Genomic DNA, 24354 nt, shown 5'->3' with positions numbered 1-24354 from the left:
AAATTCTGTTCTACAAAACAAATCCACGTTGGATTTCAGCCATTCACAAGTCTCAGTGCTAGGCGCTATAGAAGTTATAAAGAAGAAAAGACAGTTTCTGTCCTCAAGGTTCTTATCCAATTTAGGAAGTAAGTAGAGGATAAGCTACTTGAGAGCAGGAACAGTTTCATATTTGTCTTCATATGACAGTACCTGCTGCAATATCTGGTCACATAGTAGAGCATTAATAAATGCTGGTGAATTTAATTGAAAAAATATATTTTTAAATCATAGAATGTTGGAAGTTGAAATTGTAACAACAACCACCCTTCTAGTCCAACCAATAACTGAATAAGAGTTCCCTCCCACCACCACCCTTCTACATCCTTTAAAGTCATTAACCAGATTTTGCTTGAAGACCTACAGTGATGGAGAACCCAATACCTCTTGAGGTAGCCTGTTCCACTTTTGGAACAATCCTAACTGTAGGAGAAATTTTGTTATTGTTTTGTTCCTTACATCAAACTGAAACCTCCCTCCCTCTCACTTTAACCCACTGCTTCTATTTAATTTCCTTTCCACATCATAGCTCAGTAAATACTTAGAGGGTCATAAGAGCAGAGATGGAGAGCTGGATGGTATCTTAGAAACCTTCAACTCCAACTTCCTCCTTTTACTGATGAAGAAAAGGCATAGAGAGGTGCCCAGGGTCACATAATTAATGCTGTGGGATTTTAACAAAGGTCTTCCTTACTCCAGGTTCATCGCTGTACCCCTTACACAACATTGCCTCCCCTGGAATACAGCTGCCACGTTCTCTTCCTCATCCTATGCCCTCAGTCAACTGTATTAGGGCCTGGCGTCAAAGCCTCTTGTTATCACGATTTTCCTTCTCTGAACATGCCTTATGATGTTAATATCCTTCCTCACATGTGTTGTACAGAACTACGTATTCCTCTTCATATGTTCTTTGATGCAGATAGAATATAGTGAGACTAGTCACAGAATCATATTTTCTTGGTGTTGGAGCTGGGAGGGACCTTGGAGACCATTGATTGGTCTCAATCCCCCCACTTCGCAGATGAGGAAACTGAGGCACAGAGCTGTTTCGAGGCTTGCCCAGAGTCATACTGGCAAGTATCTGAGGAAAGATTTGACTTAAGGTCCTTCTGATTCCAAGCTTAGGGAAATCCAACCACTATACCATGCTGCCTTTCCAAGTTTCTAATTTGCTGTAGACGATATGCTCATATTAATTGTAAATTCTATCTCCTATCCCTAGGATCCTATCAGCTTTTTTGTAGACTGGGTCATACTGTTGACTCCTAGTAAACTTGTAGTTGTCCAAAATATGCTGCCAGATGACTGTGGTACAAGGTAGAGTACAAAGGGCAGTTGAACTGAAATGGAGAACTTTTTCAAAGCAGGTTTATGCTGTAAAAATCTGAAGTAGTCTACTTACAGTCATTACAGATCTTTTTTATGAAAAAAATTCTTTTGCATTATATATTGATGCAGATCTTCTGTGTTTCACTAAGTGTGCTGCATTCCCAGGTATCAGGGTCTGGCTTTCTTACATACTGTCTATGTGACTGAGCAAGGAATTTCACATTTCTTTGCCCTCACTTTCTCATCTCTAGGAGGAAGGAATCAGAGTAGATTACCCCTATGGTCCTTTGTAGCAGTAACACACACACACACACACACACACACCACACACACACACACACACACACGCATGTACTGATTCATCTATACTCCTCTCCTCTTTATTGTTTAATCAGGCAGATTAACAAATGGCACCTGGAAGCATTAGCATTCAGTCTGACGTTAATGTTGGCTTCTTAGAACTCCTTTGTTTCTTTTGAAGGGTTTAGAGCTAATAGCTGTTCCTTTCTGAAAGTAAATTTTATCTCTACTTAAATAAATACTTAGTGCTTAATCCACAATTTGGGAAAAATAAAAATAACCTAAAATGCAATCTCTATCCTTGAGGGGCTAAAAATGTAATTGGGAGGAGGAAACAGACTTGGAGAAAATTGCAGTGAACAATACAAAAATTATATAGTTAAAGAGTAAGATCTATGGTAGTAGGGTTATCCATATCAGAACTAAAAAAAGAAACTGTACATACCAAATGTCCTGGGAAGAAAGATTCCTTTTTCTGGTAAAGTGATGACTAGGCAGTTGGGCACTTGAGGGCTCAGGGAAACAATCATTTTACCAGGCAGAGATACAAGGGACTCTACATCCCTTCTCCTTCTATCAAGATCTGCTCATTAATACACTCCTCCCTCAGGTAAATGCAGCCTGCTAGCGAGATCCATAGAGTAACCAAATTTTAGTGTAAGGAGGCCATGAACCTAATTCATGAGGCGGCCCTTATAGAGCCCTAAGGGTCCATACCTGAGTTTCAGGTCAACTGATGTTCAGGGAGTTAACTCAAGCCACTTCCTTCACAGCAGAGTGGTGCGCAGTACTATAACACAGCAGTAAGGGCATCCTTGTCTATGAGAGCATAGCAGCCAGCCTGCTCAAATAACAACACCTCTAGGTGGTACTGATTAAAGTTCCATGGTCTGAACCTCATTGAGTTGCAAGTGTGCTTGGGGCAATTTCTGTGCAGGATGAGATTCCATGAGTACTTTCTTGGAAAAATTGATGCCTCTCCTGACTATTATATGTAGATACAGATAAATATCTACTCAATAAATACTTGACTAATAAAGCAGTTAGTGAAAAATTGAAATATCAATAACAGAAGTTCTAAATTCTATGGTGTGTTAAGGTTTACAAAGCACTTTTGTACATACGATATATAGAATTTTATGTGTGTGTGTGTATATACATATATACACACACACACACATACACACACACAAATATAAACATATAGGCATATGCATACCACATATAAATTTATAGGCATTTGCATGCATATGTAGTGTATTATGTGCACTGCATTGCTAACCTACATTGGTAGTGGGGCACACATATGTATAAATGCAGGTACATATGTACGCACATACCTGTATACATATTTGTGCATGTTTGTTTGGCTCAGATCTGTGATTTCATCAATATGGAAAACTCCCTCTATCATGCGGTTCAGCTGCTTGTCCATAACCAACAATCTTAGAGACTAGTGTATGTAATGCACATAACGTTGTTGTTGTTCAGTCATTTCAGTTGTATATGATTCTTTGAGACCCCGTTTGGGCTCTTCTTGACAGAGATCCTACAGTGCTTTGCCATTTCCTTCTCTAGCTCATTTTACAGATGAGGAAATTGAGGCAAACAGGGTTAAGTGACTTGCCCAGGGTCACATAGCTAATAAGTGTTGGAGGCCAGATTTGAACTCAAGTCTTCCAGACTCCAGGGCTGGTACTCTATCTGTTGTACCACCTAGATGCCCCAAAGCATGTAATATATATAGTACTAGAAGTTTATATCATGAGTGATATTGTGTGTATAAAATTTATATATAGTGTCAATCATATGTTGAAGAAAAGCGATCAGTATAAGGAAACTGCTCGTGCTGTGGTCTAAGACTGAGTGTATTTACATTCAGGCCAGTGATTTTTTTCAGAAGCTCTTCAATAGTGGTTCCTGTCCTAATCTCAAGTTCATTTGTCTCTGGAGACACATTACTCTTTGGATTGATTGGTTGCAAGGCGGGTGCTCAACATACCAGTAATTGCTGGTTTTCCCAGACCATCCACAGTAAAGTTGCAATAGCTTTCACAAAGGCTCTAGTAATTGGCATCCAGGGGAGCCTTTTGAAAATTCTAGCTTGCCAATATGTTAACAGAATTGATGACGTTCTAGGGGAATATTCCTGTTAGGTCAAGGCAAAGTCAGTCAGCTGAGTGAACTCCTATCTAATCCTGTGAGTCTAAGGGAGAGTGCCAGGGAGGGACTCCGCCTTTGGCCAGATTTAATATTTGAGTCTTGAAAGTATAAGACCCATGAAACCGATAGATCTGACTACCAATATGATAGGCTGCTAACCAAGATGATAGGCTGCTAACTCATTGCATGATTTTAGGCAAAGCCCTTCTCTTCTCTGGGCCTCAGTTTCTTTATATAACAAATGAAAGGATTGGAGCAAGTGATCTTGAAGGTTTCTTCCAGCTCTAATATCCTGTGATTACTGGTTATACTTCTCATTTATCAGGAACTGAAATGAGCTGAATTGCCATCCCCTCTCCTAGAATTACATAATCATAGCTCTTATTCTGGAAGGGACCTCAGAGATAATTTCACCTAATGCCTTAAATTTAAAGATAAACAAACTGAGGATCCAGGAATTGATTTGACCAATATCATGCAGATAGTAAGTAAGGTGGGATTTGAGCCTGTGTTCTCTGACTCCAGAACCAATGATCTTTCTTCATCTGTGAAATGTGGATAAAAATAGCGTCTGTCTTACAAGATAGGGTGAAGATCAAATGAGGAGATGTATATATGTGATATATACGTGTATATATGCATATATATATATATATATATAGTATATGTGTGTATATAGATATATATCTTCACAAACTTTGAAGTACTATATAAATTCTAGTTGTTATTATAACTATCATACCACATCTCTTCAAGGGTCCTCTTGAACTGTGATTTAAATTTTGTATTGTTGTACATTTGAAAGTATATTTTGTCCTTCTGGATGCATAGGAAGCATCTTATGGTCAGAGATCATATCTTACATTTCCTTATATTTCCCCATGTACCCAGCCAAGTTCCTTGCACCTTGTAAGGACTCAATAAATGGATCTAAGGTTGGGTTTTAAGCCAGGCCTTGCTGTCTAGTAACGCTTAAAGCTATTTTCCACCTCTAATGGAAATCACATTGTAATCCCAGGAGCTAAACCCTTTTCTTCCTATTCCTCAGCATGGAGATAGCTACCCTCACCCGAGCAGATGCGGACTTGCAGGCCTGTCGTATGCAGATTAGCAAAGACATAATCGGTGTGTTATTGAAAAACTTGATTCTCAGCGGCAACCTCTCACCCCACATGGAGAAAAGGATGAGTTCAGTTTTCAAAAAACAATTTCTCATGATGGAGACTGAAGTACAAGAAGAGTATGATCGAAAGATGGTTGCTCTGACTGCAGAGTGCAACCTGGAGATGAGGAAGAAGACAGAGGCTCAGTGTCAGAGGGAGATGGTAGCCATGGAGGAAGCCGAAGAGCTGCTGAAGCGTGTCAGTGAGAGGGTAAGTCAACCTTGAAAGTGGAGGCTTCACGGGAAATTCTCCCTCTCCTTCCCTGTCTCCCTCTGTCTCTGTCTCTCTGTCTCTGTATCTCTGTCTCTCTGTCTCTCTTTCTTTTTCTCTCTCTGACTATACAAAGAAATGTGGTTTTTTGGCTCAAATTTTTTCAGGGAATATCATATTCTTGCTATATAGATGTTTCCACCTATGCCTGAAAATCTTTCAAGAAAATAAAAGGTATTTTTTTTTATTCTTCACCTTTACTGATCTATGATTGCCTGAGCTGAACTGTGATTTTTGTTGTAGACTTTAATATCCTGACTATAACAGTTATGTGGCCTCTTATGATAGAATGGATGAATGAATAGAAAAAATAACTTATTAGGCACTGAGAATGCAAAAAGAAAAGCACAAATAGCCTTTGCCGTTCTGTCCCTTAGATTCTGATGTAGGAGACCAGTCCCAAAGGGGAGTGGTGATCAAGGAGAAATATTTTGGTCCAAAAACATACAGTTGGTGAGTGGAACCATAAGGGAATAGCTTGACATGCCGCATCCTGGGAAAGTGGAAGAACTCCTTTAATCCTGGTTCATAGTTCCAGAATTGGAGGTTGTGAGGAGGAAATGACAAAGAAGATGGCAAAAAAAAAATGTCCAGATAGCGGGGAGTAAAGCCCTGGGATAGTGTTTCAGAAAAGGTAGTCACTTGTCAGGAGGTTGGCTCCTGGGAGAAAGTTTTTCCAGCATGGTGGTTAACTAAAAGAGGGCCAGAGAATAGGGCACGAAAGAACACTGAGCTTGTGGTCTGGAGATCTAGAATCAAATCATCCCTTTACCATTTACTTGTTGTATAATTATGGGCAAATTGCTTTACCTCTCTGAGCCTCAGTTTCCTCCTCTGTACAAAGGAGATTAATAATATCTTCATCTAGACTTCATAAAGTCATAGCAAGGAAGGCACTTTAGAAACTTTAATGCACCATAGACATGAGAGCAGCCATTACCATACTGCAGTATTCCCAGAAATTGCTTAATTTGCCAAGCCTTTGTTGAATACTTATTTTGTGCCCAGACATGGCACAGATGCTGTGGAGAGATACAAAAGAAGTGTTAGGTAGGGTTGCTTCCCTCAAGGAGCTTACCATCTAGCTGAAGAAAAAAATATTGACGCAGAAGAGTTCAGTTAAATGATGCATACTAAAAGATTTCATGTTCCAAGTGTAGTAAGAGCCTGAAGAAAAGAACGGAAGTATAGCAGTCAGTCAGATGAGAATAGTCGAACAAAAGTTCCGTGGAGGAGGTATGGCTTTAAATCAAAATGGAAAGAATAGGACATAAGATCACAAATTTAGAGCTAAAAGGGACCTTTTTTTTTTTAATCCTCATTTTACAGATGAGGCAACTGAGGATGAAAGAGGTTAAGTGGCCCTGCTCAGAGTCACACAGTGAGTAATTATCTAAGGCAGATCCAGGGTAGCTAGGTGGCGCCATAGTGCATAGAGTGCCTGGCCTGGAGTCAGGGAAACTCACCTTTCTGAATTCAAATCTGGCCTCCAATATTTACTAGCTGTGTGATCCTGGGCAAGTCACTTAACCCTGTTTGCCTCAATTCCTCATCTGTAAAACGAGCTAGAGAAGGAAATGTCAAACCACTCCAGTATCTTTGCCAGGAAAAGCCCAAATGGGGTCACAAAGGGTCAGATATGACTGAAATGACTGAACAGCCACGATAACAGAGCTTTGGGGAGGATGTGGGGGAAGACGATAGGATTCTAGGATTTAAAGAAAGAAGGGACCTCAGCTAGTTCCACCCCGTCATTTTACAGAAGATGAGAATAGCAAAAAGCAGAGGCATTTTGACTCCAGATCCAGGGCTTTTTTCATTATACTACAGAATGCCTTGCTAATGTGTAAATGCAGTAAGGATAATGATAATCATAGCTAACATAAAATTAATGGCTTATATTTCTATAGTGCTTTAATTTGCAATGTGTTTTCCTCGTCACAGTTTTGTGAGTTAGATGATGCAAGTATCATTCCCATTTTACAGATGCAGAGACTGAGGGTGGGTAAGGGGCTTGCCCAAAATCACAGTTAGTAAGTGGTAAAGCTTAGCCAGGGAAAGGGAACTTGTGGCCTCGAGGCCTCCTAGGTCCTTGGGTGTGGCCTTTTGACTTGAGTCCAAGTTTTACAGAACAAATCCTTGTATTAAGGGGATTTATTTTTATTTTATTTCATTTTATTCATTCATTCATTTGTTTGCTCATTTATTTATTTGTTTGTTTGTTTTATTTATTTATTTATTTATTTTGGGCTAGGCAACAGGCCTAAGTGATTTGCCCAGGGTCACACAGCTAATAAGTGTTATATGTCTGAGGCTGGATTTGAACTCAGGTCCTCCTGAATCCAGGGCAGTGCTCTATCCACTGCGCCTCCTAGCCGCCCCTATTAAGGGGATTTGTTCTGTGAAGTTTGGATTTAGTCAAAGGGATGCACTTGAGGCCCTAGAGGGCCACATGTGGCCTTGAGGCCACGGGTTCCCCACCGCTGGTTAGGCACTGTTTGATTACTTGGTCTCTGGCATAAATATTGTTCTACAGAAGCATATGAAAGGTTATTTTGGAATCAATTAAACTTGTGATATCACCTCATGGGTGAGAAGCTTAATAGTGTGTTTCCCCCCACATTTCATCCCTAATAACCTAAAAATGAATGGCTCATGCTTGTCAAATTTGATCACATCAACTGAGATGACTTTGATGGGATAACTAGTGTCTGTCATCACTGAATCCTTAGTTGCTTTCTCGTTGCTCGTAGGTGGTCTGTCTGCTGCACACATGTTCAGCATATTGATGCTGCATACCTGTTTTGTGTAGAATGAAAAGAAGCCAGGAATGATAGAGACTGTGTGTTATGAAACGGAATTTAGCAAAGTGCATATTTCGTCATTCAACAATTTGACCCCAAATCCATTTTCTAACTGTCTCCCACCATTCCCCTTCATGCTTTAAAACTCAGGCCAAATGGGACTCCTTGCACTCCTGTAAACTGCATCCAAATTGACATGTTGACCCTGCCAGGTGCTTGGTGAATTCTTACGCAGCATTCAAGATACAGCTCAAATGTCATCTCTCTTTTTTTTTTAAGCTTTCCCACATCCCTTTTCCAGCAATGATCTTTGAATTTCTACTGCATTTTCACATTTTGCCTTATAGCATAATGGTTTGTGAGTATCTCCTAACTCTTCTGTTAGACAGTGAACTCTTAATTCCCACAAAGACAAGGTCTGTGCCTTAACTGCATACAAAAATGCTCAGCTCTGCTGTGTCCTTAGAACCAAAGAAAACAACAACAAAAAACAACCTTCCCTTGACCCTACCAGCTCGTAATGTTATCCCCACATAGTTTTCTTCTTGTTTGACTGTTAAACTCCTAGAGTCTTCTTTATTCACAGCTCCCACATCTTTACTACCTTTGACCTCTTTGCAACATGACTTCCAAAAACACCACTCTTCTCAATGGTTCTCTCTGAGGCTTCCAGGCATCTTTTTAAAAATCTCTCTCTCTCTCTCTCTCTCTCTCTCTCTCTCTCTCTCTCTCTGTATATATATATATATATATATAATATTACTGAATTTGACAATAGTCAACAAATGTAAACACTTCCCCCACCATCTGAAGAAGAATAAGAAAAGAAGACCAAAAGGATTATATATGAAACTGCAAATCTCCACTATGAATATATATGTGTGTAATATATATTATATATTATACATACATATATGTGTGTGTATTATATATATATCAAATATATACATATTATATATGTGTGTGTATAGTGTGAGTGTGACATGTTAAAAAAAGATGTAGGATTAAACATTTTATCTAATCCTCGCAACGATTCAAACCTTTCCAAAATAAGAATTATGCATAAGAGATAAATCAGTTTTAGCCATCTCCATCCTTTAGGACCCCAAGAACACTAATGAGTTAAAAATCTTATGATCTAAGAGCAGAGAAGTCTAATCCCCAGTCCCCAGTGCACTCACTCAGTAGCTCCTCCTCCACCAGCATCCATGACCTGACAGGGTTACACAAAGTCAACCCACAAACTTGAAAAAAGAATTCAATTCTGTGTGCTACTAGCAACACTACCCCCTCCCAGTGGCAGAAAACCAAAAGGGGTAAGCTAGCTTTGGTAGAAACACTAGCAGGGAGTAAATGAGCTCAGGCAGAGAACTGAGGAAAAGAGGGAACTACGACAAAATGTTAGCATGTGTTTGTATGTCACTACACTAAGCCTGAGGGAAGGAGCTGTGCAGCCAGTTGGGGCCAGTTCCGTACCCCCTAGAAGTCACTTGAGGCAGAGAGACTGAGGCCAGTGATATGCTAAGTACAAAGCACGGAAGGAGCTATTTTGAGGTTTACCCCCTAGAGAAACAGCTACTAAAGGGGAGGGAGTCAAAAAATGAGCAATATAAAAGGAATATAGGAGGGGAAAAAGATTAAAATTGGCAAAGGTCTCAGGAGGAAGAAAACTCTGTTAAAGTCTTTGAACATAAGCACATAAGCCAACAAGGAAGATATCAACAACAGAAGGGAATATGGCCTCTGGATGAACTAAGCAAGTCATCTATGAATAAATAGTGTAAAGCAAAGAAAAATTAATTAGCATCTGAGGAATCAAAGGTCCTTGTAGATTCCTAAGAAAACAGAACCACAACAGGATGTTCTGAATGATTTAGAAGAGAAAAAGGGATTGTGAGAGACTTCAGGGTTTAGAGTTTAAAGAGATGTTGCCATTGACCTAGTCCAACCCTGTTATTTTACAGATACCCAAGGATATAAGGTGATTTGTTCATAGTAGGCATAAAAACACATAATCATACCTCTCCTTGAGACAATATATTTAGGACACTTGCCACTATATCACACTACTTATATTTTTCAAAAGTATAGGGATAAGCCTCTTAAGGTTAAAACACAGGTATTCCAAAGGAGGACATGTTTTGACAATATTTCCCAGTAATTAGCAGTTTTCTCATTGTCCATTGGTGAAAAAATGTATCTTAAATATGTCAGACATGAAGTAGACATTTCTTTTCTTCTTTCAACAGTCTGCTTCAGAGTATAGAAATTTGCTGCACAATCTACACCGACGGGAGCAGGACCATTTGAGGAAGTCTCTCTTGCTCAAACGGGAGGAAGATTTTGCAAAAGCATACAGGGAACTGGCAATTTTCCAAAGAAATGAACTACACAACATCTTTTTTACACAGATAAAAAGTGCCGTTCTGAAGGGAGACCTGAAGTTGGAGGCTGCTAAAATACTCCTTCAAGATTATTCTAAAATCCAGGTGATGTCATAAAAGGTTACATCATCCTTATGGCAGAACAATTTTCAAAAATGTTTCTTTAAATGTCACTGTTCAGGGATACCTTTTTAATACTTACCACTTTTGTTGTTGTTGTTGCTATTGTTATTGGTTGCTGTGAAACTGTCCCTTATCCTTGTCCCTAACCTTTTAGGGTTCCCCTTTTCTCCCTCCTTCCCCTACCCTATTTTCCACCTTTTGCTCTCTCTCTCTCTCTCTCTCTCTCTCTCTCTCTCTCTCTCTCTCCCTCTCTCCCTCCCTCTCTCTTCCCCTCTCCCTCCTTTCTTTCTTTCTGTCTTTGTCTTCCTTCCTTCTTCCTTCCTTCCTTCCTTCTTCCTTCCTTCCTTCCTTCTTCCTTCCTTCCTTCCTTCCTTTCCTTCCTTCCTTCCTTCCTTCCTTCCTTCCTTCTTCCTTCCTTTCCTCCCTCCCTCCTTCCTTCCTTGCTTCCTTCCTTCTCCCTCCTTTCTTTCTTTCTTTCTTTCTTTCTTTCTTTCTTTCTTTCTTTCTTTCTTTCTTTCTTTCTTTCCTTCTTTCTTTCCTTCTTTCTTTCCTTCTTTCTTTCTTTCTTTCTTTCTTTCTTTCTTTCTTTCCTTCTTTCTTTCCTTCTTTCTTTCCTTCTTTCTTTCCTTCTTTCTTTCTTTCTTTCTTTCTTTCTTTCTTTCTTTCTTTCTTTCTTTCTTTCTTTCTTTCTTTCTCTACTGATCAACACAGAAGCTTTAACCTCCATTTATAACTGGGTTGGTTCACCCTTCCTTAGACAGCTTGGTGCCCCCATTTTCGAAAGGCTCACCATTTTATATGCTGGATTTAACATGGACACACTGTGAACTTGGCCCAATGCAGTTTTGAATGCTCAAGCTCAAGCAATCCAATAGCTTCAACTTCCCCCAAAGCAGGGATTACAGGCTTGTACCACCCTATCTGGATTTCCCTTTGTTCTTCATTGATCTTCCTTTCCTTCTCCTCCCCACAAGTTTTCCCTTTACCTTCTCTTTTCCTCTTTTTCTGTATTATAGACTCATGAATTTCAGAAGAGGAAAGCACCTCAGTGGTCTTCTAATTTGATCAATAACTGAATGGTAATTCCCTCCATAACACCTCTACAAGTACTATGGTGTTTGAATTCTTAGGAGCAAAGCAAAATAATTATATTTACTAACATCTAATAAACCATACAATTTATTATATCTTTTAAATACTTTTAACATAAACCATATCCTCTTTTTCTGCTTTCATTTGTTTTACATTATTTGGCATTGAGTTCACAAGTATTTGACCCATTTTCTTTAATTTTTCATCATGAAACTATATTCTTCTCATGCTGAATATTAATTATACCTTTGACATAAAGTTAATTTTTCCTAGTCCAGCCTTGATTGAAATCCATAGATTTTCAATGGTGTTTAAATAAGATTGTTTCCTAGGTCATTATGGTATGTTTATCTCCATCTCCTAGATAAACTTCTTAACCTTTCACGATATGTGGTATGGTGAAAGATCATGTTGCAGCATTCCATCCCATCATTAATTAAAGAACAATTCTTTTTCTTAGTTTTCTCAGAATGTTATTGTATTTATCAGTTTGTCTTCCCCTCAAAGAGTACCAGACTTACAGATCCTTGAGGAGTAAAAAAAAAATCCCCAAAATATTTTTTGAGGTAGATATTTTACAATCCAATAAAGATAGTCAAATCCTACAGATTCATCTAGCTTATCTGATAATGGTTTTGATATAATCTTAACTAGAAAATTAAGTTAACATCATCTGCCATGTGATCTCCACCTTCTCTGTTTCCTCCTAGTTGTCTTACTGATCCTTCCAAATCTTGCTATCTATGGGTTACTCCAGTACTGTCTCCTGATCCTTCTCTTCTCTCTTTACAGTTTCTCTTATGGTAACCTTGTCAGCTTCCATGTATTCAACTTCCATCTCTATGAAAATAACACCTAAATTCATTTTACCCTCATCTCTCTCCTGATTTCCAGTGCTGCACATCCAACTGCTAGCTGGACCTCTCCATATCCCATAGGCCTCTAAAACATGTCAACATGTCCAAAACAGAAAATAAGAAGTGTCAGAGGATCCACTTCTGACTTCTATGAAAATATCCTCAAGCTTTTATATAATCTGAAAGTTTAAGAAGAAATTAGCCTTTCTTCCTTCCCTCTTTTTCCCACTCTCCAATGGGCCAGTACTGATTAAAATTCTTCTCTGCCTTCTCAGAGCTCTCTTCTCAGTGACCCTCCTGAAATAATACTTCCAGGATGTCTGGTGATGAGATAATACATTATTCTTCTTTTTTTTTTTAAAGCAAGTGAACAAAAAGCCTTTTTACTCTTTTCTTGTAGGAAAACAAATTTGTATTTTATATGCATGTGGTGATGGCTCTGGATGAAACACTAATATATCAAAACCTGCAGAGCCAAACCAGGGTGAGAGTCTGTGGCTTTGATCTCAGGTGTTGACATCTGGAGGATGAGGTGTCTTTCTTCCCCAGGGTGGTTCTCTGGACAGTCAGCCCCAGACCCATGGACTTCTCTCAGTGCCTTGTCATGTAACTATCATTGCCTCTTCTGCCCCACCTTATCCTGAGCCACCACTCCCAGGGTTCCATTGCCATAACACTCATATCGCCCCACTTCCCCCATTGCTGCACTCAGTGTTAATCATATGGTCAGTGAACATCCACCGACATAATCTAAAGGTTTTACATCGCTGTAGGTGAACTTTCCCCAGTTCATCCTTGCCTTGCTCTTTCCCCTAGTAGCCTCTCCAGCTGTGATCTTCTGGGGTCTCTGATAACAAGAAACCTCCTGAGGTCTCTTAACCCCTTCTAGATAGGGCCTTGAGTTGTCTCCTTAGTTCTGCCAATAGAACCACAACCCAAATACAAATGTGTACACAACTGGATTTGCCACAGGTACCAGAATTCCTAGTTATCACCTTACAAGTCACCAAAACATTCTCCTCACCCACCTTCTGACATTGAGATCCTCCATTCTATGTTGTTTTTGCAGTTTCTTGGCCCATTCTTTGTATAGCTTAGATGTATAAGCTATGCAGGTTTTTTCCCCATCTTTTCTTACATGGTCAATTTACTGAAGCATGATTGACGAAAACTCAGCAGTCAGGAGTTTTAGATCTGCCATTTACTGTTGCTTGCACATAGAATTCCATGTCCCATCTAACTCTATACCTTTTTTACTGACTGTCCGCCATACCTGAATGCCCTCACTATCTGACTTCACTGGCTTGCTCAAATCCCATTTTTTGGAGGAAGTCTTTCCAAGTCTGTACTCTGCCTCATTACCTTCCCTCTGAGATTGTCTTCCAAGTATTCTGTAGGATCTTCTATCTATCTAGTTATTTACGAGTTGACTCCCTCATTAAAATGTGAGTTCCTTGAGCACATAGACAGTAATGTGCCTTTCTTTGTATCCTCACTTCTTGTCACAATCCTTTAGACTGACTGATTCCACACACTCTATGGCACAGCCATTCTGACCTTCTTGCTGGTCCTTGTGCATGACGCTCTGTTTTATACTGGCTATTCCCCACATCCGGAAATCCCTCTCCTCTCCTGTATGTTTCAGGGTCACTGATTCTCCTCAAGACTCAGCTCAATTGCTACATCCTGCAGGGAGACCTCCATAGTCTCCGAGCTACTAGTGCCTTCTTCTCCAAGGCTACCTTCCACATGCTCTTTATGTATCTTAGTATATACCTATCTTTATTCATGTTGTCTTCCCCATTAGAATATACATTTTCTTGCCCATCAATTGGGGAATGGCTGAGCAAGTTGTGGTATATGAATGTAATGGAATGCTATTGTGCTATAAGAAATGATGAACAGGCTGACTTCAGAAAAACCTGGAAGGACTTATGTGGTCTGATGCTGAGTGAAGTGAGAAGAACCAAGAGGACTTTGTACACAATAACAGCCATGTTATGCAATGACTAAGATTGTTAAACTGAACCCTTCTCAGCATTACGAGGATCTAAGACATCTCCAGAGGCCTTGGGATGGAAAATGCTGTCCACATCCAGAGAAAGAACTATGGAAGTCAAATCGCTATCACTTTTTTTACCTTCTGTAGAGTTTTGTTTCATCTTTCTGATGGTTCCTCTTATTGGTTTTAATTTTTACTTACAACTTCACTAATGTGAAAATATGTTTAATGGGTATGTAAATGTAAAGCCTATATCAGATTGTGCACTGTCTTGGGGGAGGGGGAGGGGGAGGAAGGGGGAGAAAAATTTTCAACTCAAAAAGCATATGGAAGTGATTGTTGATAAATCAAAATAAATTAGTGAAATTTAAAAAAAAACAAAAAAAAGAAAAAGAAAAAAAAGAATATATATTTTCTTGAGGCTAGTGATTGTTTTTACTTTTTCTCTGCATCCACAGAGCTTAGCACAGTGCCTGGCACGTAGTATGCACTTTGAAAATGCTCTTTGATACATATTGTAAATCTGCTAATATAAATGAGAAAATAGACTAAAAGTAAATTACATGTATCTTTCTTCTGTTTTCAAATAGGAGAATATCGAAGAGTTAATGGGATTTTTTACAAGCTAATAAGAAATACCACCTGAGTAAGCGATTTGGCTACAGAGAATACCTGATACAAAGCATACAGTCATTAGAAAGCCGGGACCAAAGTCTTCTGAACACAGCAACTGCTCAGATAACAAGCCTTATCCACAAAAATGAGAGGTAATTAAACGTTGAAACTTCCAAATAATAAAAAAATAATCGGTACCTGGGAAAGAAGATGCTCTTTTGTCATTCATCCTTCTGTCAGAGGTACTTAAATAGAGAATTCTAAGAGACTCGTGAAGCAATGATAGGGCTATTAATTAGCAAAGGCATAGCTGTTAAGTCATGCTACAAGTTCTGTGTGAAAGTATTGGGTGAATATCAATCACTTAATCATGCATATATTATAGGATCATAAATTTAGAGCAGGTGATCTTGTGCATCGCCATTGTTTTAAAGACAAGAAAACTGAGATTCAGAGAGGATGAATGACCAGGGTCAGTCAGTAAACATCTTTAAGCACCTACTATGTTCCAGACACTGTGCTAAGTGCTTGCTCAAGGTCACATAGTTAGTACTCTTAGAGGCAGGATTTAAAACCAGAACGTCCCGATTCTAAGCACAGTGGTCTGTTCACCATGGCATGCTGCCTGAGCAATAGCCACTTCAGTCTCTTCATTTTATAGAGGAGGAAACTGAGGCCCAGGAAAAGGAAATGACTGGCCAGAGGTTATGTAGAATGTTAGTGGTGGAGCCAGAACTAGAAACTAGATAATAAAACTAGATACATGAGTAACAGTTGCATGCTTGATGCTGTCTGAGAACTACTGTGATCCTTTTCAGGAAACACTAATTAATTCTATATAGGAAGCTGGCATAGTTGTTGGGGAGGAGCTCTAGTGACAGAGTAAGGATACTCAGCTTCAAGCCCTGTGTGTGTCACTAAATAGCAACATGGTCTAGGGAAATTGCTTCATTTCTTTGGGCCTCAGTTTCCTAATCTATGAAATCAGGTTTGGAATTAAGATCTTTGACTCTGAAATTCCATATTTTATTTTATAAGGCCCCTTCCAGACCTGGCATTCTATATTCCAAGATTCTAGCCAGCTCTGACTTTTTCTGTTCTGTGTTCTGAGGTTTAGTCTACATCTAGCGTTCTGTGCTTCAGTTCATTATTTTGGACATCAAATCCATTGGATTCCCATCACTGTTGTCCCTGAAGGTTTAATTTTTCCGTTCCCAAGAACCTGTTCAAACATTATCTTTCTGTTGTTTGGACATCCTCTTGAGATGGGCTTCCCCCTCTCGCCATGTTGGCAGCTGAGAGGGATGAAGACAGAGGGAAATTGGCTTAACTGGGTGTCTTTGGTTACTCATTCATGTCACTCTTTGGCACTTTATAGCAGCACAAGAGCTCTTTGCCTCATCCATGTTATGAGCAGATGTGGTTTATTTTTAAACTTTTTTTTAGACCTAACAATGTTGTGTTTTCATTGTGTCCTGATGTTAATTCATATTCATTTGCTTCCCTAGGAGTAAATGCTATAGGGGAATGAACACTGACTGACTGTTCTTGGGTTTAGAAAACCCAGGTTCAGTTCCTGGCTCTGAAATGTATTAGATATACAACCCTAAGCAAGTCAGATCACATCTGGGACTCTCAGTTACTTCTTCTGGTCAATGATGATGCTTATACTTCGATTACCTACCTCACAGGACTGCCATGAAGACAGGGCTTTGTAAACTTTAAAGTGCCACTGAAATGGGTTATTCTGTTATTATATTGAAAAAAAGCAATTTGGCTAAAGAGCTGACCTTTAAGCCAGGAAGACCTGGTTTCTAGTCCTGATACTGACCCAGACTGGCTGTATGGCTCTGGTCAAATCTCTTAACGCTCAGTGCTCTAAGCAACTCTTTAAAACTGTTAAGTTGCAAAAAGGGCTTTTTGTGGTCAAGCCTGGCCATTATAATTTTGAAGGATTCATATTTGATTTTTTTGTTCATTTTCTTTCCCTGGCTCTTTTTATTTCACTTTGCATTAGTTCATGTAAGTCTTCTCATGATTCTCTGTATTCATTGCATTCACTGCTATGTATAGCCTTGTAATATTCCATTATGTTGATGCACCACAATTTGTTTATCCATTCCCCAATAGAAGGGTATCAACTTTTTTTTTAGGCAATTGGGGTTAAGTGACTTGCCCAAGGTCACACAGCTAATAAGTGTCAAGTGTTTAGTCTGAGGCCAGATTTGAACTCAAGTCCTCCTGAGTTCAGGGCTGGTGCTCTCTCCACTGTGCCACCTAGCTACCCCTCAACTTTCTTTCCAGTTTAGTTTTTCTCCAAATAGCAATCAATTTATTACTTAAAATTAATTGAAATTTTCCAATTAATTTATTCCATATTAAAGAACATTTCAGTTGACTTGGACTAGAAAAATCAACATTGTAGGATCAAAGAATTTAGATCTGGAAGGAAGGACCTTAGATATCATCCAGCCTAATCTTGTCATTTTACGGATGACTCCCAGAGAAATAATATACTAGCCCAAGCCTTCAGACTCCTAGTCTACTGTTTTCCCCTGAATCATGATATTTGTCATATTTCTTTGAATAAGGGCTCCGACAGGGAATAAAGGTACAAGAAGGTTGTTTGAGCTGTCTAAAATGGAATAGGCTGCCTTCTGAGGTTAGTGGCATTGGAAGCACTCAAAAAGAGTTGGGATGACTGTTTGTCAATAATCCTTAAAGGAAATCTATGCTTAAGATTGTATTTGGGCTAGATAATTCCTGGGGCCCCTTCATATTTAAGAGTCTTTAATCCCCAGGTAATTTTTTAAGTAGGTACTATGAGACTAGTTCTTTGATGAGAATGTACTAATGGGCTAATTATATTTATTAATAGAGTTACTGGCCCACTAGGTCAAGGGAATGTTAGGAAAGGCGATAGCATGGCATAGTGGGAATACCATCAGATTTGGAATCATCTTACTGGCCATGTGACCTAAAGCAAATTACTTTACTTGCTGAGTTTCAGTTTCTTTATCTGTGAAATGAGGGAGTTAAAATAGCCCAAGGATTTTAACCTGCAGTTCATGAGCCTTTTTTGCTGTTGTTACTATTTTGAGAACTGCATTTCAGTAGAACTAGTTTCCTTTGTGAACCTATATATGTTTTAGGCATTTAAAAATTCATTCTGAGAGAGGGTCTAGAGGTTTCATCAGACTCTCAGTTCCAGTTCAGTTCAGTTCATCACTGTCCCAAAATGAACTGCACATTTGGGAACATAACCAACTTTCATCATCTAATTCAGAGGCCTGTTGCTCTGAGACAAAGCTGATCAAGTCAATTTCCACTTGCATATGACAGCCCATGAAAACAAGCATCATATCTCCCCCATCGTGTCTTCAGAATAAACATCCTCATTTTTCTTCAGTTGGTCCTCATGTAGCATGAAATTAAGGCCTTTCATCCTAAAATAAGGAGCAAAGAAATGAATATAGCATTTCTGAAGTAGCCTGATCAAGACAGAGGACAGCAAAGCTATCAGCTTCCTATGGACACTACATGCAGTGCAGCCTCACAATACCAAGTCAGAGGAACTGAGTTCAAGTCCCACCTTTGACACTATCTTCATGACCTTGAGCAAGCTCTCCTATGCCTCAATTTGACTTCTTGCCTAGATAGTACAATTGGATAGATACTTCTTGATTAATAGATAATAGATATATAGATATAATAATAATAATAATAGATAAGTGTCATCCTGGGGGGAGGTTTCCAGTAGTGTGTCACAGGACTCTCTCCTTGGATTTGCCCTGTTTAATGTTGTTACCAGTGACTTAGATGAAGATATGCTTATTAATTTCATAAATAATCCAAAACTAAAAAGAATAGCTAATATGATAGATAACAATAAAATTCCAAATAGTTTTGACAGATTGGAAAAATTATCCCAAATCAATAAGGTAACATTTAACAGGGATAAATAGAAATGCTGCATTTAGGTCAATCAGTGAATTGTAGAAATATAGGATGGAGGAAACATGATTTATCAATACTCCATCTAGGAAAAAACAAAACTACTGATGACTTTAGTTGACTTATAAGCTCAATATGAGTCAACAGCTAGATACAAATATTAAAAATTAATTTTTAAAAATGCCTTGAGTACTCTTAATCTACATTAGTAAAAATATCATCCAGATCAGGGCTGAGGACTGTCCTGCTATACTCTGCATTGTCTAGATTGCATCTGATTATTTTGGTCAGTTTTCAACACCGTATTTTGAAACGAACATCAACAAATTAAAATGCATCGCAAGGAGGCTGGTCACATTGATTTTTAGTAGTTACAGAGCACAGACCTTAGAGCAATAGATGGAAGTTAAAGGGGGGCAGATTTGAGTTTGATGAGGACTTCCTGAAAATTGGAGCCATCCAAGAATGTTACACTATCATGCATGCATTTACCTAAACTCTGTTTATGTCTACTTACATATTCAGACAGTGTTCTAAGGACAAATTCCTGGTGAGTTTTCGTCTCATAGAATCATAGATTTAGAGCTGGAAGAAAGTTAAAAGGCCATCTAATCTAACGTTCAAGACTTTACAGATGAGGAAATTGAGGTCCATGGAGGTTAAAAGACTTGCCCAGGGCCATGCAGTAAGCTGGGAGAGTTGGGATTTAAACTCACATCTTCTGGAGTCAAGATTGGATATGTCAAAAGGAATAAATGTGATAATCCTCCATGCCCCTTCATGATCTTAGTGACTAGGAATGGATCGCATAATCATCATCTCAATGAGGAAAGACATCCTGGTGGTGGAGAAGAGCCTTTCAGTAGGAAGCAAGAAACCTGGGTTCTGGTCCCACCTCCCTACTCTCTGTATGACCTTGAAGAAATCACCTAAGGGCTCTGTGGTATCAATGCTAATATCATGCCTTCCTGGTAGCAGGGGGTTGGATGTAATAAAGTCATGAAGTAACTTTGAACCCTAAGATCTATTAGGTTTCTGTGACCCAGTCATACCATCATGGAACCATCAGATTTAGGGAATCTGAATCAATTAATTACCAGGGTCTGCTTTTAATAATGGCAGGTTAAGATCATAGAAAGAGTACTGGGCTTACAATTCAGAGAGGGAGTTTCTTAGTCCTATCTCTACGTGACAGGACTGTCTGATTCTGTGATTTTGGGCAAGTCATTTAAATTATAAGCTACAATTTCCTTGTTTCTAAATTGGTCTTATGTAAACTACTGCTAAGCTGACAGAATGGTTGTGAGGAATTTCCAAACTGAAAAGGCTGTGCAAATCAAAGTTGTTATTGTTTTTGTTGTTGTTAATAAAAGGTAGAATATTTTACTTTGGTTCCTGGATGAAGAATAAGTGGGTTGTGGTGTAATTGATAGAACACTGGACTTAGAGTTAAGGAGGTATGTTTAAATTGCTCTTCAGACACTTCCTAGTTGCATGACCCTATCACTTCCTAGTCGTGTGACCATATATCAGCCTGTTTTTTCATCTGTGAAATGGGGATATTATTACCCATAATACCTACTTCACAGGGTTGTTGTAAGGAAAAAAAATGAGATAATAGATATAATCTCTTTGCAAATCTCAAAGCTCTTTGTAAATACCTGTCATCATCATTATTACTGTTATTTTTACTACTACTAACATATGGAAATCTAAAGCCATACTGGGCTGTGATTCTGAAAGTATGCTGGAGACATCACAAGTCCTTGGGTATAGAAGCTGGGAGTTCTATTCCAAACTGTCACTGTGATCTTAGGAGAAAAAAAATGGTAGTTCACCATTCTGGGCCTTAATGTAAGATAATGTCACCAGGTTAGATGACCTAAACTTACCTGTCAGCTCTGGTAACAATCTACGGTTCTATCACCATTCAGTTAGTAAGTTCACTGATAAAAAAAAAAAAAAGTGTTGCGAGGTATAGAAAGCAGTCATTAGGAAACCTAGTGCCTCTTTCTCACCTTTCATGAAAACAGTGATAATGATCAATAATACCTTTGAGTTCTTGAGGTATCTCCTCAGTTAAACATGTGTCAAACATTGTTATTCAGTCCTTCTAGGATACATAAGTTCATTTATGTGCTGTCTTCCCTATAAACAGTGAGCCCAGAGCCTCCATGACACAGTGGATCATTTTAGGAGTTAGTTGTGGTGACCAAAAAAAAAAATTTATCCCCTCGGGGACAACCTTTTGGTTGTCTCTCTGAATTTTATTGTGGTCCTTAGATGACGGACACACACATTCTCCCTTGGCCTGTACTAGAAATTATTCTTGCTCAATAGGGCCTGTTAGAGCTTGGTCTCTACTGACATAGATTTTGAGAACTCAGGGCAAGGTCTTCCCTACAGTGAGTCATCACAAGAGGACTCTATTTGAGAAGGCCAAGTAAAAGTCATTTACCATTTATTCTTAAGTGGCCTCCCCTTAAAAAGCTTGTTGTTTTTGTTGCTAAACAGCAAGCCCATGGACCATAACATGTCAGGCCCTTCTGTCTTCCACTATCTCTTGATGTCTGTCCAAGTTCATGTTTGTTCTTTCCATGACACTATCTAGCCATCTCATCCTCTGCCATTTCCATATCTTTTCCCCTTCAGTCTTTCCCATCATGGTCTTTTCCAGTGAGTCCCATCTTCTCATTATATGGCCAAAGTATTTAAGCTTCAGCTTCAGTTTTTGACCTTCCGGTAAATAACTTGAATTCATTTCACTAGACATTGACTGATTTGACCTTCTTTCTGTCTAAGAGACTCTCAAAAGTCTTCTCCAGAACCACAATTTGAAATTGTCAATTCTGAGGCACTCAGCTTTCTTTATAGTCTCACTCTCACAGCCATACATTCCTACTGGAAAAACCATAGCTTTGACTCTATGGACTTTTGTCAATGAGGTGATATCCCTGCTTTTTAGTATGCTGTCCACATTTGCCACTGCTTTTCTTCCAAGGAGCAAGCATCTTTTAATTTAATTTTATGGCTGCAGTTGCTGTCTGCAGTGATTTGTAAGATCTTAACTTCCATAAAGTATGAGGCAGCACCGAAGTTTTCAGTCTTAAATATTAATTTGGAAACTGGTTTTAATTGTATGTATTTTTAATACAGGGCCGGGTATTTGGACGAAGACCAGATGGAAACACTGTTGGCTCGAGCTCAGGCAGAAGTTCTTTCTGTTCAACACAAATTGGAAAATGATTTGAAGCAAGAAAAGAAAAAACTTCACCAAAAACTAACAATTAAGAGAAGACGTGAAATGATGCAAAAGGTAATATAATAAGCAGACGGAATACTGAGTAGCTCCCTTTGAGATGTGATGAGCAGTAGAAATAACAGCACTAAAGAAAACTGTCAAACTCTTATCCCAGGGTTTAAACAAAGATAATAGTTGAGCATTTCAAATCCAGGAATTTTCACTGGTTGTCCCTCACGCATTGAATTCTTAACTTCTTAATCTCTGTCTCTTGGGATCCATGGCTTCTTTCAGTTCCAGCTTAAGTCTCACCTTCTCCAAGAAGTCTTTCCTGATCCCCTTAAGGTTTATGCCTTCCCTTTGTTGATTATCTCCAAATACACACACACACACACACACACACACACACACACACACACACACACACACACACACACATATATACATATATCATGCACATGTATGTGTACGTATGTTTGCAAGTTGTATGGCAAACAACTAGGTTCAAATAAGATAGAAAGATATTATTTCTATATAGTTTGCTTGTTGAACAAGGACTGGTTTTTCTTTGTTGCCTTTCTTTTTCATCTTCGGCACTTAGCACAGTATCTGGAACATAGTAAGCATTTAATAAATTCTTATTGTTGTGGAGTCCTTTCAGTCATGTCCAACTCTCTGTAATCCCATTTGGTTTTCCTTGGCAAAGATACTGGTGTAGTTTACCATTTCCTTCTCCAGCTCGTTTTTACAGATAAGGAAATGAGGCAAATAGGGTTAAGTGTCTTGCCCAGGGTCTCACTTCTAGTCTGAGGCTGGATTTGAACTTGGGTCCTCCTGTCTCTTGGGCCAGCACTCTATCCACTGTGCCACCTTGCTGCCCCAAATTTTTAGCAGCCTAGGTTAACAGTACAAGTTCTGGAAGGGACACTTGGCTTTCATGCCCCAGAGGTGGTGATCATTATCTTGTTTAGTGTGTAGATTATGACACATTATTGAAGTTCTTCTGATATATGGGTTAGTATCCACAAGTGTTTATTCAACAATCACTTAGATAGGGCCTACTGTGTTTATATGACTAAGAGCTGTGAGAGACAGAAAGTTTAGATTAGACATGGTTAATTCAATTTAAACAAAATTTAGTAAGTGCTTCTGTTCTGTTCATCACTTTTCTTAATATCTGAGGGAAATACAAGCTTTTCATAAGATTGATCTCATGTAGTATGTGGAGTGGTAGAAGGGATAGAAAGCCAGCCTGGGAGTCTGGAACACCAAGGTCCACCTCTGGCTTATACTAGCTTTGTGACCCTGGAAAACTCACTTAATCACTCATTGTTCAAGGCAAAGCTTTAAGACCATAAGTTAGAGATGAATTTCTGACCTGCATCTGAGAAGGGAAATTTCCACACCAGGAACTTCCTCATCAGATGAAGTTATAGGTCTAGACCAAAGAAAAATTATCTAATTAAATTCAGCTAACATATTATTAATTCATTATCTCTTGTGTGAAGAGCACTGAGATACAGGGTATCCCAAAAATCTTAGTGCCATGTTAAGCTTTATTAGCTTAGAACTGCATTAAGACTTTTGGAATACCCCTATATAAAGTGTGGGTAAGATGTAGCTAATAGAATTGAATTCAACAAACATTTGTTAAATAATCCTCTGAATGTAGAGTCTTGTACTAGTTCCTGGAATTTAGCAAAAACTCAACCCTTGCCTCCAGCAGCATCTAGTCTAAGAGGGGAATAAGACACCAGCCCAGATACCTAATGTTTCAAAAGTTAAGTGGATCATTAGAATTGTTGAGGTGTGGGATGCTGAATAGAAGGGGACTGTTTTCATTAATATGGTGCTAAAGAAAGTTTCTGAGAATTTCAGGCAACTTGTCCCATACAAAGTGAGCCTCCTTAGGTCATCTGAAATTCGAGCAATGATGCTGATCTATGGTTCCACAAATCTGGAGCTTAGAAAAGGGAGTAATATATTCAAAGCAATTACTTTACTTTATGCAAAAATGC

The 24354-nt window shown here is 38.9% G+C and overlaps 1 protein-coding gene across 1 annotated transcript in view; it reads left to right on the top strand.

Annotated features, from left to right (window-relative positions):
* Nucleotides 1–24354, top strand: part of EVC2 (EvC ciliary complex subunit 2) — a 194199-nt gene that overhangs the window by 91981 nt on the left and 77864 nt on the right. Inside the window, 5 exon segments of the mRNA XM_020992259.2 lie at nt 4880–5204; nt 10318–10557; nt 15117–15137; nt 15139–15293; nt 22252–22411. Of these exon segments, the coding sequence (XP_020847918.1) occupies nt 4880–5204; nt 10318–10557; nt 15117–15137; nt 15139–15293; nt 22252–22411 (901 nt within the window).

Source organism: Phascolarctos cinereus, unplaced genomic scaffold (genome assembly GCF_003287225.1).
Source record: "Phascolarctos cinereus isolate Bilbo 61053 unplaced genomic scaffold, phaCin_HiC Scaffold_9;HRSCAF=440, whole genome shotgun sequence".
Lineage (NCBI taxonomy): Eukaryota > Metazoa > Chordata > Mammalia > Diprotodontia > Phascolarctidae > Phascolarctos > Phascolarctos cinereus.
This window is presented reverse-complemented; position numbering and strand designations above follow the sequence as displayed.